This window comes from Apodemus sylvaticus, chromosome 2, assembly GCF_947179515.1.
Source record: "Apodemus sylvaticus chromosome 2, mApoSyl1.1, whole genome shotgun sequence".
NCBI lineage: Eukaryota > Metazoa > Chordata > Mammalia > Rodentia > Muridae > Apodemus > Apodemus sylvaticus.
In genome coordinates this window covers 1,941,506-1,956,147 of record NC_067473.1, presented here as the reverse complement: position 1 = coordinate 1,956,147, position 14,642 = coordinate 1,941,506, and the positions used below count along the sequence as shown (strand labels likewise).

General features: G+C 49.9%; 1 protein-coding gene across 1 annotated transcript; it reads left to right on the top strand.

Moving 5' to 3' along the window:
* The first annotated feature begins 321 nt into the window (after positions 1-321).
* Insig1 (insulin induced gene 1) lies at positions 322-9,189 on the top strand. The gene is made up of 5 exons (XM_052172966.1): positions 322-775; positions 2,629-2,753; positions 3,595-3,761; positions 4,181-4,280; positions 7,367-9,189. Exons 1-5 carry the CDS (start codon positions 418-420, stop codon positions 7,394-7,396), a joined length of 780 nt encoding a protein of 259 aa, XP_052028926.1. The 5' UTR covers positions 322-417; the 3' UTR covers positions 7,397-9,189.
* The last annotated feature ends 5,453 nt before the right edge of the window (positions 9,190-14,642 follow it).

Below are 14,642 nucleotides of genomic sequence, written 5' to 3'. Positions count from 1 at the left end.
CCGGCAGCTCATTGCTGGGCAGGGCCTGGCAGGGCAGCGTCTGACTGACTCGCGGGCCATCCGCCCTGGTGCCCGCCCCGGTGCCTGCCCAAATAGCGCGCGCTCGAGCGCGTGCCGGGCACCAGCCCCACCCCCCGGTGGCGTGTGCATACGTCATATGGGCCGCCATCCTCCCATTGGCTCCCGCGGCCTCACCAGACCCGGATCGGACTGGCGCGCGGACAGGGCGGGGACGCTGGAAGACACGCCCCCCAGCAGGGCGCGCGGGCGGTGGATAGGCTGGGTGAGGTCACGTGGCCCTGGCGGAAACCTGCCTTATAAGCGGAACCCGCGCGGGGCCGCGGCCGCTCCTGGGCCGTCCGGGCGCGCTGCGCGTGGTATCGTAGCGTGCACCTTCCACAGTGTGCCTGGCCGCCGATGCCCAGGCTGCACGACCACGTCTGGAACTATCCAAGCGCGGGCACTGCGAGGCCGTACAGCCTCCCGCGAGGCATGATTGCGGCGGCCCGCTGTCCGCAGGGCCCCGGAGCCCCCGAGCCCGACCACGCGCCCCGGAGCCAGCGAGCGGGAACCGCAGGATGCAGCGCACGGCCTGGCAGCTGGCACCACGACTTGGTGCAGCGGAGCCTAGTGCTCTTCTCATTTGGCGTGGTCCTGGCCCTGGTGCTCAACCTGCTGCAGATCCAGCGGAATGTCACGCTCTTCCCCGACGAGGTGATAGCCACAATCTTCTCCTCAGCCTGGTGGGTGCCCCCGTGCTGTGGCACGGCAGCCGGTGAGTGCCTTTCCGTGTTCTTGGGGTGGGGGTGGGGTGGGGATGAAGGGACACGTCAGCTGTTAAAGTCACCCTCGGTACAAGAAAGGGAGGACGGAGTGGGTAGGGAACCCCAGATGCTGGCGAGCGACACGCGGAAGTTGGAGGGACTAGTGATGGAGATTAGGTCAGGAGATAATTGGCAGTTTAAGTGGAGGAGTCGCAGATGTCTCACTGAGTCAGAAGCCAGGATTGGCCGCCTGGAGAACTGGTGAGGGCAGCACCACGCGGCCATTGGCTGCCTGAGCAAACGTGCTACCTCGCTGGATAACTGAAAACAAACTATCACGTGCGCTCAAGAGGCAGTTGCCAGGGGACAGACTTCTCTGCTTTGCCTTCTGCAGATAGTGAGTACTTTGTGGCTAGCAGCCAAGCCTTCTGGAACTCCGTGCCCAGTAGACTTGGGACAGGAGGAAAAGAGGAACCTTTGCGCCTAAGGACACCTATGGTGTGACCTCTCGGGCCCAACGAAACTTGTGACAGTGCCACAGACTTCTTTTTCCTTTCCTTGATCATTTTGCTGCTTTTGCCAAAAATGTTGCGGAACAGATCTCTTCATACCTTAGAGTGTATGTCATTGACAATCATTTGACAAGTGTCTGTCCCCCTCCGCTCTGCTTGTCTGCCCTGTCCTGTGCAGGTGGGCAGTATGTGCTCTGGTGCATTTTACCTCCAGCCTGTAGCCACAGGACAGCAGGAGCAGCGCCTCTCTGCTCTGAAGCCAGCTTTCATCGACTGCCTGCCTGTGCTTTATATGCTGGGCTTGGGTGCTGTGCCGAGCTGAGTCGTGGGTTAAATGTAGGGTGCGGGACCCTTGCTGTTGATTCCCAAGGCTGTTCTCAGCTCCCCTGCAGCATTGTGGGGGTCAGCCTCATGATGGCTGTGTGTGTGCCTCTGCCAGGAAGGCCCATGAAGACGCTGGGAGGAAGTCGTCATCCTTGTTCTCAAAGGATTCTGCTGCTTTGTGGTTGTACTGGTTGAACCTTCTTGGTTCTGTTGGACTAGGGGTGGCCTCCTTATGTCTGCCGCCAGACTATTGTCCCCTCCACTTAACAGTTCCTTGGGGAATAAGAGATTTGAACTCTCTCATACATAGGAAACATAATGGTCTGGCTTTTTGAATTTGTAAGTTTATCTTCAACATGAAGCATGATGTTTGTGATGAAAGTTTGAGAGAATCCCAGGAATATGTAAAGCAGTCTCTCTCCTTATGTGACTGTGAGACTGAACTGACACAGTTCTCACCCAGTGCCTGCATTCACACTACACGCAAGGTGGGATGGCAGCCTGGCTCTGAGTTCCTGAACTTAGCCTTGACTCACATGTGCCTTGTGTCCATGGGACCTCAGACCTCTCCCACTGCAGACCCTCCCTCCCTCCCTCCCTTCCTTCCTGTGTTTTACTCTTTATGTCTTCTAGAATGCTCAACTTGGGCTGTCCAAATGTTTTGGAGTTCAGTCTGCATGTGTGACAGTTCCTAACTCTGAGAACCACAGAACCTTTTCTGCCCTCTACTTTACTTACATAATCCTCATTTCACACATGAGGAAACAGACTCCAGGAGGCTTGTCCACCCAAGGGCAGCCTGGGACTGACAGAGCTCTCCCTTCACAGGCCAGGACAAGGAAAGAGAAGGAAAGCATGTGGGGTGGCCTTCCCACAGCCTTTTCTTACAGGGTGTGTGCACAGTAGTGCTTTGCTACAGGTGACAAACTGCCTAGGAAAATCAGTGGTTTGGATTCTACTAATAATGACCACAGAACGACTGACTTTCACCAGCGTATCCTAATCCTGTCTTGTTTTTCTTTAAATAGCTGTTGTCGGCTTACTGTATCCCTGCATTGACAGTCACCTGGGCGAGCCTCACAAATTCAAGAGAGAGTGGGCCAGCGTCATGCGCTGTATCGCGGTGTTCGTTGGCATCAACCACGCCAGTGCCGTATCCTCAGTTGGTATCTGTGTCCAGAGGATCATCTGGGTTGTGGCGGGCATGTTGTTGTTGTGACCAAATGTTGCTGTTTGTCACCTCATCCTGTGCTTCAGAGTATGGCTTAGCTTTCCCTTGGCGGGAATTCTGGGGTTCCGTTCCCAGGGCCTTTGGGCTCACAGCAGAAGCAGTTACTCCCTGCTTCTCATTTCCTCTGGCTCAGTGGGTTTTTGTCCTCTCTCTTGCCTTCTACCCCACTAATGTGTTCTGTGATAGTGAGAGCCCAGTTCCTGTTCTGTGTCCCAGAAGTCCAGGGCCGGTCAGGAGGTCCCAGGCTTCTATGTCCATAGCTGACATACATTCTTCATGCAGTATGCTGTGGTTTTATGTATTTTCTATGAAATTGACCAATTTTATGGTAAACACTTTAAATGCTAAGTTTCTAGAGTGACTTGGATATTGTCAAGTTGTATACGCACTTTGGGGCTCTTTCCTGCCAGCCAGCGCTGAGAGTGATGATTGACAGGCACTGAATCAACCTACCTACTGCCAAGGTGACAACAGAGACAACGTAGAGGTAGTGCCTGCCTGCTCCCACTCGTAAGGGAGGGAGTAGAGAGACTTCTTAGCAAAGTCTCTCAGCTGTCAGAAAGTTCACTATTAGAAGCCAGCGCTCTGACTGGTCCTCCCTGGGTGGGGAAGGGGGGAATCTCAGGATTGGTTATGTGCCATCATTAGAAGCAGTCAGGTACTATATAGTGATACATGCTGTAAGTAATTGTGGGGTTTAGGGGTTTTTTATGATAAATTAGAAAATAATTATAAAATGTTTCCTTAACGTTTGGATCCCTAGAAATTAGATTTTGCCAATAATGTCCAGCTGTCCCTGACTTTGGCAGCCCTGTCTCTGGGCTTGTGGTGGACGTTTGATCGTTCCCGAAGCGGCCTTGGGCTTGGAATCACCATCGCCTTCCTAGCTACGCTGATCACTCAGTTTCTTGTGTATAATGGTGTCTACCAGTAAGTGTGCATTTAGAATATTACTTTGGTTTTATAATAACATCTGTTAAATGTAAATGTTTTATGCAAAATAACATGGAAATCTTGAAATGCTTTTTTTCAAAGCATATTAAAAACTCACCACCCAGCTGGGTGGGAGGGGGTGGTTCACACCTTTCAGCCCTGTGCTCAGGCAGAGGCAGAAGGAAATCTGGGTTCATGGCAAGCCTGGTCTACAGAATGAGTTCCAGGAGAGTCAGGACTACATAAGGGGAAAAAACAACACCTCACCATCGATAACTTGGTGAGAGGAAAGTCTGGTGACCATAAAACATAACACATTTGATGACTTTGGCCCACAAATGTCTCCCTCACCCACGTTGCAGGACTCTTGGTCCCCTGGCTGCCTGTGTAATTAAAGCTGTTTCTTTTCTTCCTAGGTACACGTCCCCCGATTTCCTCTATATCCGTTCTTGGCTCCCATGTATATTTTTCTCAGGAGGTGTCACAGTGGGAAACATTGGACGACAGTTAGCTATGGTAAGTACAGCACTTGACACATAACATTGTTGATGCATGTCTTATTCAGATTCCTTAGCAACAGTTTATGTTAAATATAAAATGATCCCTAGCTGAGTCCTCCCTAAATTACGATGTGTAGATTTGTAAACGTTCATTCATTCATGCTAAAAAGCAACGAGAGTTTGAGACTGCCTGCATGCATTGCTCTGTGTCCTGTGCTTTCTCCGAGTTCATAGAACCATTAGCGAGCACATTTATCAGGAGCTCCCAAGCATCTGTTAGCAAAATCAATAGATGCAGACAATAGTGGGCTAGTGTTCCTTGTCTGGACAAACCAGGCAACAGCTTGGGTCAGCAAGCACTGCCCTGCCAAAAGGCACCTAAACCCATGCACAGGTAAGGAATTATCCAGAGCGCTGGAACATGGCTTGACTACTGTGGAAAGGAACCGTCTTGTTTGAGTATATGTCTCATCTCCCTGGGAGAGAGAGAGAAAGCAGTGCCACCTCCTTATATCCAGGGCTGCTTCCTGAGCAGCTGTGTTTAGAGTCTGGTAGCAGGACTCTTCTTCAGGCAGCAATTGCCACTTGAACACTGTAATTGTAAAAATAAATGTGGACATTATTTCAAGATGACATTGGCCCACGGGCTGAAGTAAAGAGAACTTTACAGAAAAGTGACTAGAAAGAGCCACTGTGCATAGAGGTTTCTCTGGGTGATTTTCTCAATGTTTCATACTATGTTAAAAGTCATGACATGAAGTTGAATTTGAAGGCCACTTAGATATCTCAAAAAATATGTCATTGTTAAAATATAGAACTTGAGCTATCTTTCTCTTCTGTTTCTGCTAACCCTCTAAAGATCACAGCCAGTCAGAAACTGAACTCTCTTGTCCAAAAGAGAGTTAGAAAGCTTTGCTCGGTAGTGAACATCTTATCAGAACCAGCCAGGCACAGTAGGACACGCCTGTAATCTCAGCTCTCAGGAGGCTGAAGCAGGAGGGTGTTGTTGGGTTGAGGCCAGTGTGGGCTACACATAGACCTTATGTTGAAACAGAAAGTACCTCCTGCCCAAGCTGGATTAAGAAAAACAGTCCGTCTCACTTGAAAACAAGAAGACACTTCTCCCTCCCATATTTGCCCTCTTATCACACCCCAGGGGTTAGCGGTGGAAGGAAAGGGCTCCTGCTGCCCTGTGTTTTAAGATTTGTTCATAGTTTGGTGGAGACTTTCTTGGGCTTTTGGACTGAGGTGTCCCCAAGCAAGTTGACTAGTGTCTGCCAGGAAGGAGTTGCGACTCTGGGGTAGCTCGTGGGGCCACGGCTCTCTTGTCCTTGGAGGAAGTCATGTGCTTGGGGAGGAGCAGACCCCTAGCCAGACACCTAGATGACTGGCAGGAGGTGTGCTGAGCAAGCTTGAATTGAAGACTGTCCCTCTGGGAACCCTTGCTGACGCCCTACTGCGTGCGCCAGGCCTCTCTGTGCCTGGTTACTCACAAGGGTGCTCACTCAGGGACTGCGGATAGATAGCATTAGAGCATCCCTTCTGGGTGGTAGCTTGTTTCTGCTAGATGCCCTTTGTTCTGTGTGTCTGAAAATACAGCAGGCTTGCTGTCAGCCTGTGTGCTTAGAGAAAAGTAATGCCGTCGTTTATAGAGTCTGCAGTTGTTGCTGTTTGCATTTAAAAACCTTTCTCAGAAAAGTAAAGTTTCAGATTGCAAATAGCAACCAATTGTATATCAGTTTCTTGTCACCTCCCCTCACAGGGACACTAACTATAGAGCTTGCACCTGCTTTTGGATTCAGTGTGTCTCTGCTGTTGTCTGCTGACACAGCTGAGTCACTGAGACACATCTGCAGATTACTGCCTCATGCTGACCATGTCCACTGCTACTAATTGGAGCCTCAAGCTATGAAGTAGAAGCCATTATTAATGCGTTTTAAATATGGAACCTGATGTTTGCTCAAGTGTGTGCATTTGAACTATGCTACTCATTAGTATATTATCTGACTCTTTAACATACAGCACGTGCCTGTCATCTGTCCTGCAAATGCATATGAAAACAGTTGTATACAAATCTGTGGCCCAGGTGCAGTCTTGCCGTGTTTCCACACACTGCATCGCTAGCCCTAGTGGGCAGCCAGGTGCCCATGTCCCAGTGAGTCTCCACCCATCAGAAGACATTCTAAAATTGTGTTTTGTTTGTGGAATCAGTATATAGTATAATTTGGTGGCTTGATTTTTCTTCGCAAGTAACTTGTCAAGAGTCTGACCTAGGTTAGAAGTGGTGCGTGCCATTAGTCCAGAATTTGAGAGACAGAAACAGGGATCTCTGAGTTCAAGACGAGCCTGAACTATACTCAAAATCAGGAAGAAGAAAAATACCTAAATGACTTTAAGTTTGCTTAGAGACTTCCTTATGTCAGCTTTTGGGGAAGCCCGTGTTCTAAAAGGCATGCCACACTCCTGGGTGGCTTGGCTCAGATCCCATTTCTGTCCATCACTCATGGGTACAGGATCTTAATGCTATCCTCTAAGGATGGCTGCTGAATGTGGAGACCTGAATGGAAGAGAGGAGGTGTGAGTGGAGGTTTCTCTCTCCTCATTGGCAGCTTGTGGTTGTTCTGTCCAGTCAGTTCCACCCAGGAGACAGCAGTTCCGCAGGCCTAGCAGAAGCAGCGCCTCCCAGGCTTGACCTGCAGGCCAAGTGTAGCAGAGGCCTTAGGTCCCACAGGCACCAGCAGAAGCCACCTACCTTCTCCACAAGTAAATCTCACTTAAAATAGTGCCCTAATTGCCCCAAGTCAGCCCTCGGGTGCACCTGTCCTACCTTGGCGTGGGTGGCAGTGCTTTGATAGTGCTGTTTCCTGTTGGTAGAAGCTTAGTCACATATTTGTCATTGTCTGACCTGTGCATAACAGGCTTTATAGAAAAGCATTAGTAGCACCGCTCTCAAAGGTAGGGATTGTCGTAACTTCACAGGTGCATGCTTGGCGGCCAGAAGGGCAGTAATGGAGCTCAGCCTGAGCTTGTCACCGTCCCCAGGCAGTCAGTCGTTCAGCCCCAACATTTGAGCATTGGTTTTTCTTTTTCTTTTCTACACAGGGTGTTCCGGAAAAGCCTCACAGTGACTGAGCTTCAGCACGTGGTTCAGAGTGGAAGCAGGATGCGGAGACACTGGTCCTGGGTGTGATGAAGATGATCTTTTTCTCAATGCTCCATTTAGACTGGGCTGACGCTAAATGACTCCTAAAGATGTGTTCACTTAGTCTAGACTAGCAAATGGAGGCAAGGACTACTTACCTACAAGTCTTCCCTTGCTCCCCCACCCGCACCTGTCTGCCCTGGAGCGTTCCGTCCCAGGCTGTGTGAGAGTCGGTCAGGAGCCAGTTTCCCAAGTATTAGTTCACTCATCATTCAAAGCAAATTGCCATATTTCAAAGCCTTGAATCAAAATGAATTACCAACTAGTTTTGTGTCAGTGCCCAAAGGAGAGAGGTTGATGGTGCTTAACAGAGATGAAGTGTGTGTAGTAAGAATATTTATCCAGAATTAAAATAGAGGGTTGTGTAAAGAGGGGGTAAGAACAGGCAGCAGTGAGTTGGAGGAAGAGCATGCTCCCAGTCGGACCCAGTGCAGCTGCATCTCCAGGTCACACGCGCGCAGGCTGGCGCGCACACATGGGTGTCATCGGTGTGGTTTTTACTGTGCGTTTTACTGCCAGGAGGTTTGTAGACAATCTTACTGAAAGCCGAGGGCAGCACAGAGTTAGGATTCTGCATTGTGATGCTGGACTTCTCACCTCAGTGTAAGTGAAGTTTTATCCAAGATCTGGACATCTCAGAGTGAGTAGCTGTTTGCTGTTTCAGTCATAATGAGCCGAAATTGTGTCTCTGTCACTCCAGAGTGGAGAGGACTTTTCCACAGCCCTATGGAGCTTGCAATCTGTGATTGCCCTGTAACAGGCTGAGTATGCACGCCACTGCATTAAATACGCAGTGTCCTATGTGCATTGGACAGCATAGAACATGTGGGACCTAACTTGCAAGGATTGGGTCTTCAACTTCAAGTGCAATGTGTATGAAAACCAATCTGAGCCTTGTATTCTCTTAAATATTTATTTTTTAATTTTTTTTTACTGCTCGAGCTATTCCAGAAAAGGGTTCTCGGGTCATTTCAGAGCTGTGTGGAGGCACGCTCAGCAATACTGTGTCAGCCGTGACGATCCCCTGGTCACACCCCCCACTCGCCCTAGTCCTCTGACATACTCCAGGTTTGTGAGCTCAGTGATTTTTACTTATAAATTGACCCTTTTTGTATTCCAGAATGTGTTTGTTTTAAATTATATGGAACTGACTTGCTGAAGAAGTAGCTGGTCTCTGGGCAGGGCAGAAGCTCTGTGCCTGTGGACATCTGGGCTTGGGTTCACTTTCGCAGGGCTCCTCATAGGGAATGTCTAGAGTAAACCTTTGTTTTCTGAAACTACTTTGGCTAAAAGAAAATGGGTTGTTCTAGACTTTGGAATGGTCCTTAAAGTTTCCTGGAAATAAAAACAAATGATTGGTACTTTGAAGACATTCTTCAGCTAAGACTTAAGTGTCTTGCACAAGCCAGAAGTGACTAGAAGAAAAACAAGTGATCTTGGCAATGCACTTGATTGTATACAATTAGTATTTTTTTTCTCTTAAACCGGAAATAAATCTGTTAGAAATAATGTAGCCAAAAGAAAATGAATCTGAAGGATGCTTTTGCCAATAGTTATAGCAGTTACACCAAACCAAAGTGACTGGGTTTGTACAAATGGTAATTAGTACCAAGCACACTCACTGTCCTGATCTGAACACCCAGCGAGGTTCACGTCCATGCTAAGTTTGCAGCATTGTGTTCTTTTGCATTCTTTTTTTACTTTTATTAAAGGTTCAAAACCAGCTGTTGTATACCTGGGGTTTTCTTTTGGAGGAGTCTGGCACTTCTGCACAGGGTTTATGGGGAAAGGGGTTTTCTGGTGTGATGGAATCTTGACATAACCTTTGGGAAGCGTCCCTCGAAGGTGTTTCCTATGTGTTAGGAGCTAAATGGAGCCCAGCAAAACTTGCCCCTGCCCTTCACCTAGGGGCATGAAGAATGACGTGTAGCGGGTTAGAAGATGCTCACCTGCTCTTGCAAGCTACTGGAATCGGGGTTTAGGGTCGAGTGATTGGTGACTTGATGCAGAAAAGCCTCTTGTTCTCCTTGTGTGCTGAGAGAAGGCATTCTGCTTCCAGAATAGGCCCAGCAGGCTTAACACGGATTCCCTTCGCTCCAGAGCACCCTTCCATGCTTAGCACAGCCTGGTTGGTTGCTGGAGGTTCGGGCACATTCGGCACCGATGGCCTCGTGCTCTGACAGTTGCCCTGGTGCATTGTAACACAGACCCAAACCATAGGTTCCCACGGACGGCATCTGAATCCCGGTTGACACAGGTAGTGATGGTGGCTGGGATGCTACTGTGCACACTCTGGCTGGACGCCTTTGCAGAGGGAAGCCTAGTGTGCGACAGCACAGCAGAAAGAAACTCACTCTGAACTTGTGTTTGGCAGGCTAAGTATCACCCAAATTTTTACTGGTCTTTGTACAAACTACCATTTCAGGAAAGGCCGTGAGAGGTTGGCAGACTACTCCACTCTCTCTGAAGCCATTTGAGAAGATGCAGTCAGTAGGGGCTCAGGGTGGACAGCAGCAGCACTCACCAAGTTCTTCAACTCCCTGTGCCCTTACATGGAAAGGTGCCTGGCAGAATTAACGTCCTGTACATGGGCGAAGTGCTAAAGACTGGCTAGCATCTACCTGCCTCTTTACCCTGGAGCTTCGGACTGATTCTAAAGCCGCACAGACTCACACAGACTCGCGCTCCCGGAAGCTAGCCTGCTCACTGCCTTCTGGTTTACTCGGGTTTGGGGGCAGTTCATAAGCAGACACCAGATGCCAGTCCTTTAAATTGAAAGACAAAATGGGCCCAGAAATAGATGAGTCCTGACACCCAAAGAATACTCTGGAATTTCCCTTAGCTGCTTCTGAGACATACCTGGATATTTATTTTTAAGATTTATTTATGTGAGTACACTAGCTGTCTTTAGACATACCGGGAGAAGGCATCAGATCCCACCACAGATGCTTGTGAGCCACCATGTGGTTGCTGGGAATTGAACTCAGGACCTCTGGAAGAGCAGTCAGCATTGCCATCTCCCCTGCTTGCCCCCCCAACACACACACACACACACAACCTGAATTTTCACACTCACTGGGATGAGGGAAGAATAAGGAAAAGGGAGGGTGGGAGGGGCTTAGCTCAGTGCTCAGGTGCAGGGTTTAAGAAAGTAGCGGCAGTCTTCAGGCTAGCAGCTAGCCCTTGGCTGATATGAACGTGAGGCATTCCCAGCTGCTCCCTGGGTGTCTGTGAAGGAAGAAGGGAGCCAGATCCAGGAAAGCAACCCTGACTCAGCATGACTGGCCCCACTCTTCATTTAAGGGCAGAAGTCTGCATCCTGGCTCTGCAGATCTCACTGGGCCCTGCCTTGCATTCTGGGTTAACTGTGCCCACACCTGAAAAAGAGGTTCAAGTCCCAACCTCCAACAGCTCAGACTTGCTTCTGATAAACTCCTTTTACAGTGTACATCCATTCTAGAGAACCCTGACTAATGAAAGGCCACCAGGGTGGCCCTATCCCAAATGACTGGTGCCCTTATAAAGATGGAAATTGAGACAAATGGGCACTGGTGGGAGATAGGGTAGAAACCTGACTTCATTTGCATTCCCATTGCTGTGAAGAGCGACCATGACCAAGGCAACTCTTATAAAGGAAAACATTTCATTGGGGCTGGCCTACAGTTTAGAGGTTTAGTCCATTATCATCATGGTGGCACGCGGGCACACTTGGTGATGGAGAAAGAACTGAGAGTTCTACACCAGGGTTGGCAGGAAGAGAAGACACAGACATTGGGCCTGGCTTGAGCTTCCGAAACCTCAATGCCCACTCCCTAGTGACACCTCCTCCACAAGGCCACACCTCCTAATAGTGCCACTCCTTATGGGCCTGTGGGGGTAGGGGACATTTTATTCAAACCACCACAAGGCTCAGGGTTAGGACACTTGAGAACTGGACTGAGCCATTTATTCATAAGCCCTAGGAGGCCACTGCCTGTCTGAGGTGGAGAGGCATGGAGCACACCCTCAGTTCCCAGGGTAGCCAGACCTACTCCCCTGGGCCTTCAACTCCTGATCTCTGGAGAGCCAGCTGGTCACGTGAAGCTCCCTAGAGCAACAGACCTTGAAGTTGAACCTCACCAGGTGATGGGTGTGTGGTCAGGTGGCACCAAGACGGCTTGACCCTCAAATAGAGGTACAGCCATGATGTCTGCTAGGCTGCAGAACTGTGGAGACAGGCAGGAATGCACAAGCCATTTGTCTTGAGGGGCCTCAACACGGAAGGAAGGAGAGGAGAGGAGGAGAGAGAGAGAAGGGAGGAGGGAGGGAGGGAGGGAGAGGAGGAGGGAGAGAAGAGAAGAAAGTCGAACCAGAAACACTCTAGACTCCACCCAACCCACGAGTTTCTAACAAACTCAAAGGGACAATCCCAGGGATGACTGAAGTGGAGAGACACCACCCCAGTGGAGAATGTCCCTGAGGGCCACCCTCCTTCCTCTTCTGAAGAGTATTCAGTGCTACAGGGGGTTGTGAAGGCAGGAGGCAAAACAGAAAAACAGAAAAATAAGAGATTCGAAGTGATGTCCTGTCTTGTGGGATTCTACTAAGGCAAACTATGTGGTTCCCAGCCACAGTATGCAGGAAATATGGATGTAGTTACAGCTTAAACAAGCCAGGATTTGGAGTCAAAGGAGGCAGAAATGGAGCTGGCTCCCTTTGTGAACAGAGAAAAGTTGGCTAGTCTTAGTAGCTCAGATGTCACAACCAGCAGCAACCAGGAAGGGTTTCACCACCCCCCTCCCCCCCCCCCCCCCCCGCGCGCCCTGAACATTCCTTTTGTTATATATTGTAATGCTAAGTGCAGGCCCCAAAGATCTGGTAATCCAGAGATGAGAGTCCTCACGAATACCTTGGTCCCAAGTTATTTCTGCTTGGTGAATAAAGATGCCAACTCCCAATAGCTGGGCAGAAGAGACATAGGTGGGTTAGGATTTCCCAGCTTCAGGTTGAAGAAACTTGAGAAGAAGAGTGCAGGAGGAGGAAAGAGGTGCCTCTGTGGGTCTGATAGAAACCCCAGGACAGGATTTAAATACGTCAACAATACTTCCCTACCCAGATCCTCCTGCATCCTTGTGCCACCCCAAGCGGGTCCCTCAGAGGTTGGAGGAGAGGCACCCTGCCCCTCGGCAGCCTCTCCCAACTCCAGCCAGGTTTGGATGACAAAATCCTCTGCTTCTGGTCTGTGGCTGCTTCTCCCAGGGGACACCCAGTCTCACAGCAGCAGAAGCCTTAGTGGCCATGCACATCTGCTGCCCGGTCGCCCTCACAGTCTGTTTCTACCCTGCCTGTCGCCAGCTCTAGTCCACTCCCTGCTTCCGCTCTTCCTCCTGCTGATCCCTGGCCTGTGGCCTAGACATTGCTCCGTGTCCCCTGGGAAGCCACGACACTGGGCTTTGCATTGACCTTTAACCCGCAGCATGGGACGCCCTCTTGGGGCTCCTCATACTGTGAGAGCCAAATGCCACAACTCATTCTGATGCTGTGGTCCCAGGAGCCCCTTGCCCACCTGGAGAGAGTCTGCCCCCTCCAGCCCTCCTGAAGACAAATCTGGTAACAACCCTTCCACTGCCACCCTGGCTGTGAGATCATCTCTGGTGCTTTGTGGTCTGGGCAGCCTCTGGGCCTAGGCTCAGAGACTCAGCTCCTCTGATGAAGTTGTCCGTGTGCCACATAAGGTTTTGCTCTTTCTGGATGGTTCCTTTCTTGTCTGCAGTTGAAGATGTAATTCCAGGACTTCTGAAATTCCACATCAATCCCATGAGGCATGTCAGGCAAGGGAGGTCAGAGACACCATTCAGAAGACCAGGACTGAGGCCAGGGTTCCCCCATGGCCCTGTGAACTCCAGTGATGAGTCATGGGCGTGCCACTAACATTATCTGAAATATGACAGGACATTACTCAGGAAGTTGTGATTCTATGACAAGACTATGGGATCTGGACATATTAGCTAGTGTCACTATTATTACCACCACAGTCATCATGTTGTGTACCAAATCATCATCATCATCATTACCATCATCTCACCATTTACACATCACTAGCATTATCATCACCATGGCTACACAGTCATCTCTCCACACCATGCTGCCATCTTCATCACCACTATCACCATCATCACCATCCTCACCACCATCTTCACCACCATCCTCATCACACCATCATCACCACCACTGTCCCCGTCACACCATCATCACCACTATCCTCATCACACCATCATCACCACCACTGTCCCCGTCACACCATCATCACCACCATCCTCATCACACCATCATCACCACCACTGTCCCCGTCACACCATCATCACCACCACTGTCCCCGTCACACCATCATCACCACCACTGTCCCCGTCACACCATCATCACCACCACTGTCCCCGTCACACCATCATCACCACCACTGTCCCCGTCACGTCACACCATCATCACCACCACTGTCCCCCGTCACCACAGCGCTCACCTCTGTTCCTCACCCTTTCTTGTGCCTTCACTGTGTTCAGAGTTGTGAAGCCAACCCTCTCTCTTCAGAGAAGTGGCACACTTGGTTTTCACCGCCAGCTGCTCTCTCTGGCTTCCTACTTAAACTGTTGAAAGATTGATTGAGCCCCCCCTTTATTTTTAGTGTTTTAGACTGCAAGAGAAATATCCTTGTTTTCTGAAAATACCAAACTACTTCAAAACATATAAGGTAAAAAGCGGAGTTCTCTCTTCCCACTTTTCAGGAGCAAATAGCATTAATAATACACTGTGTAGTCCTCTGAGCATTTTAAATTACACACATCAAAGTAACAGAGACACGACCACAGTAGGCGTTTTGAAAGCCCTGTTGTTTGACGTAGGGCAATGAGTGGTCCGGAGCTGCAGCCCTGAGAGCAGGGTACATTGTACTGCTGTCGTCGCAGAGGCTCCTTGCCCTGGGCCTTCCTGGTTCTCACTGGACCCTGTGTGATCCTTCATTCCTTACGAACAGACAAATGGCTCCACAGAGAAGCCCCAGGTCGTGAGAAGTATGCCCTGGTCGTTTCCAGCGTTGGTGACACCGCTGGGGTAGCTGGGCAGCGAGGCACCCTCCCAGACTGTCACATTGCTAGTTTGATGGCTGGTTCACAGACAAGCCACATTCCCAGATGGCTGGATAGA

What these genes read in the sequence shown, in the direction of transcription:
- Insig1 (XM_052172966.1), top strand. Translation starts at nt 418, where the DNA reads ATGCCCAGGCTGCACGACCACGTCTGGAACTATCCAAGCGCGGGCACT. An exon ending in GCATCAACCACGCCAGTGCC is followed by an intron (nt 2,754 to 3,594) that starts GTATCCTCAGTT and finishes TTGGATCCCTAG; the next exon opens with AAATTAGATTTTGCCAATAA. An exon ending in GTGTATAATGGTGTCTACCA is followed by an intron (nt 3,762 to 4,180) that starts GTAAGTGTGCAT and finishes TTTTCTTCCTAG; the next exon opens with GTACACGTCCCCCGATTTCC.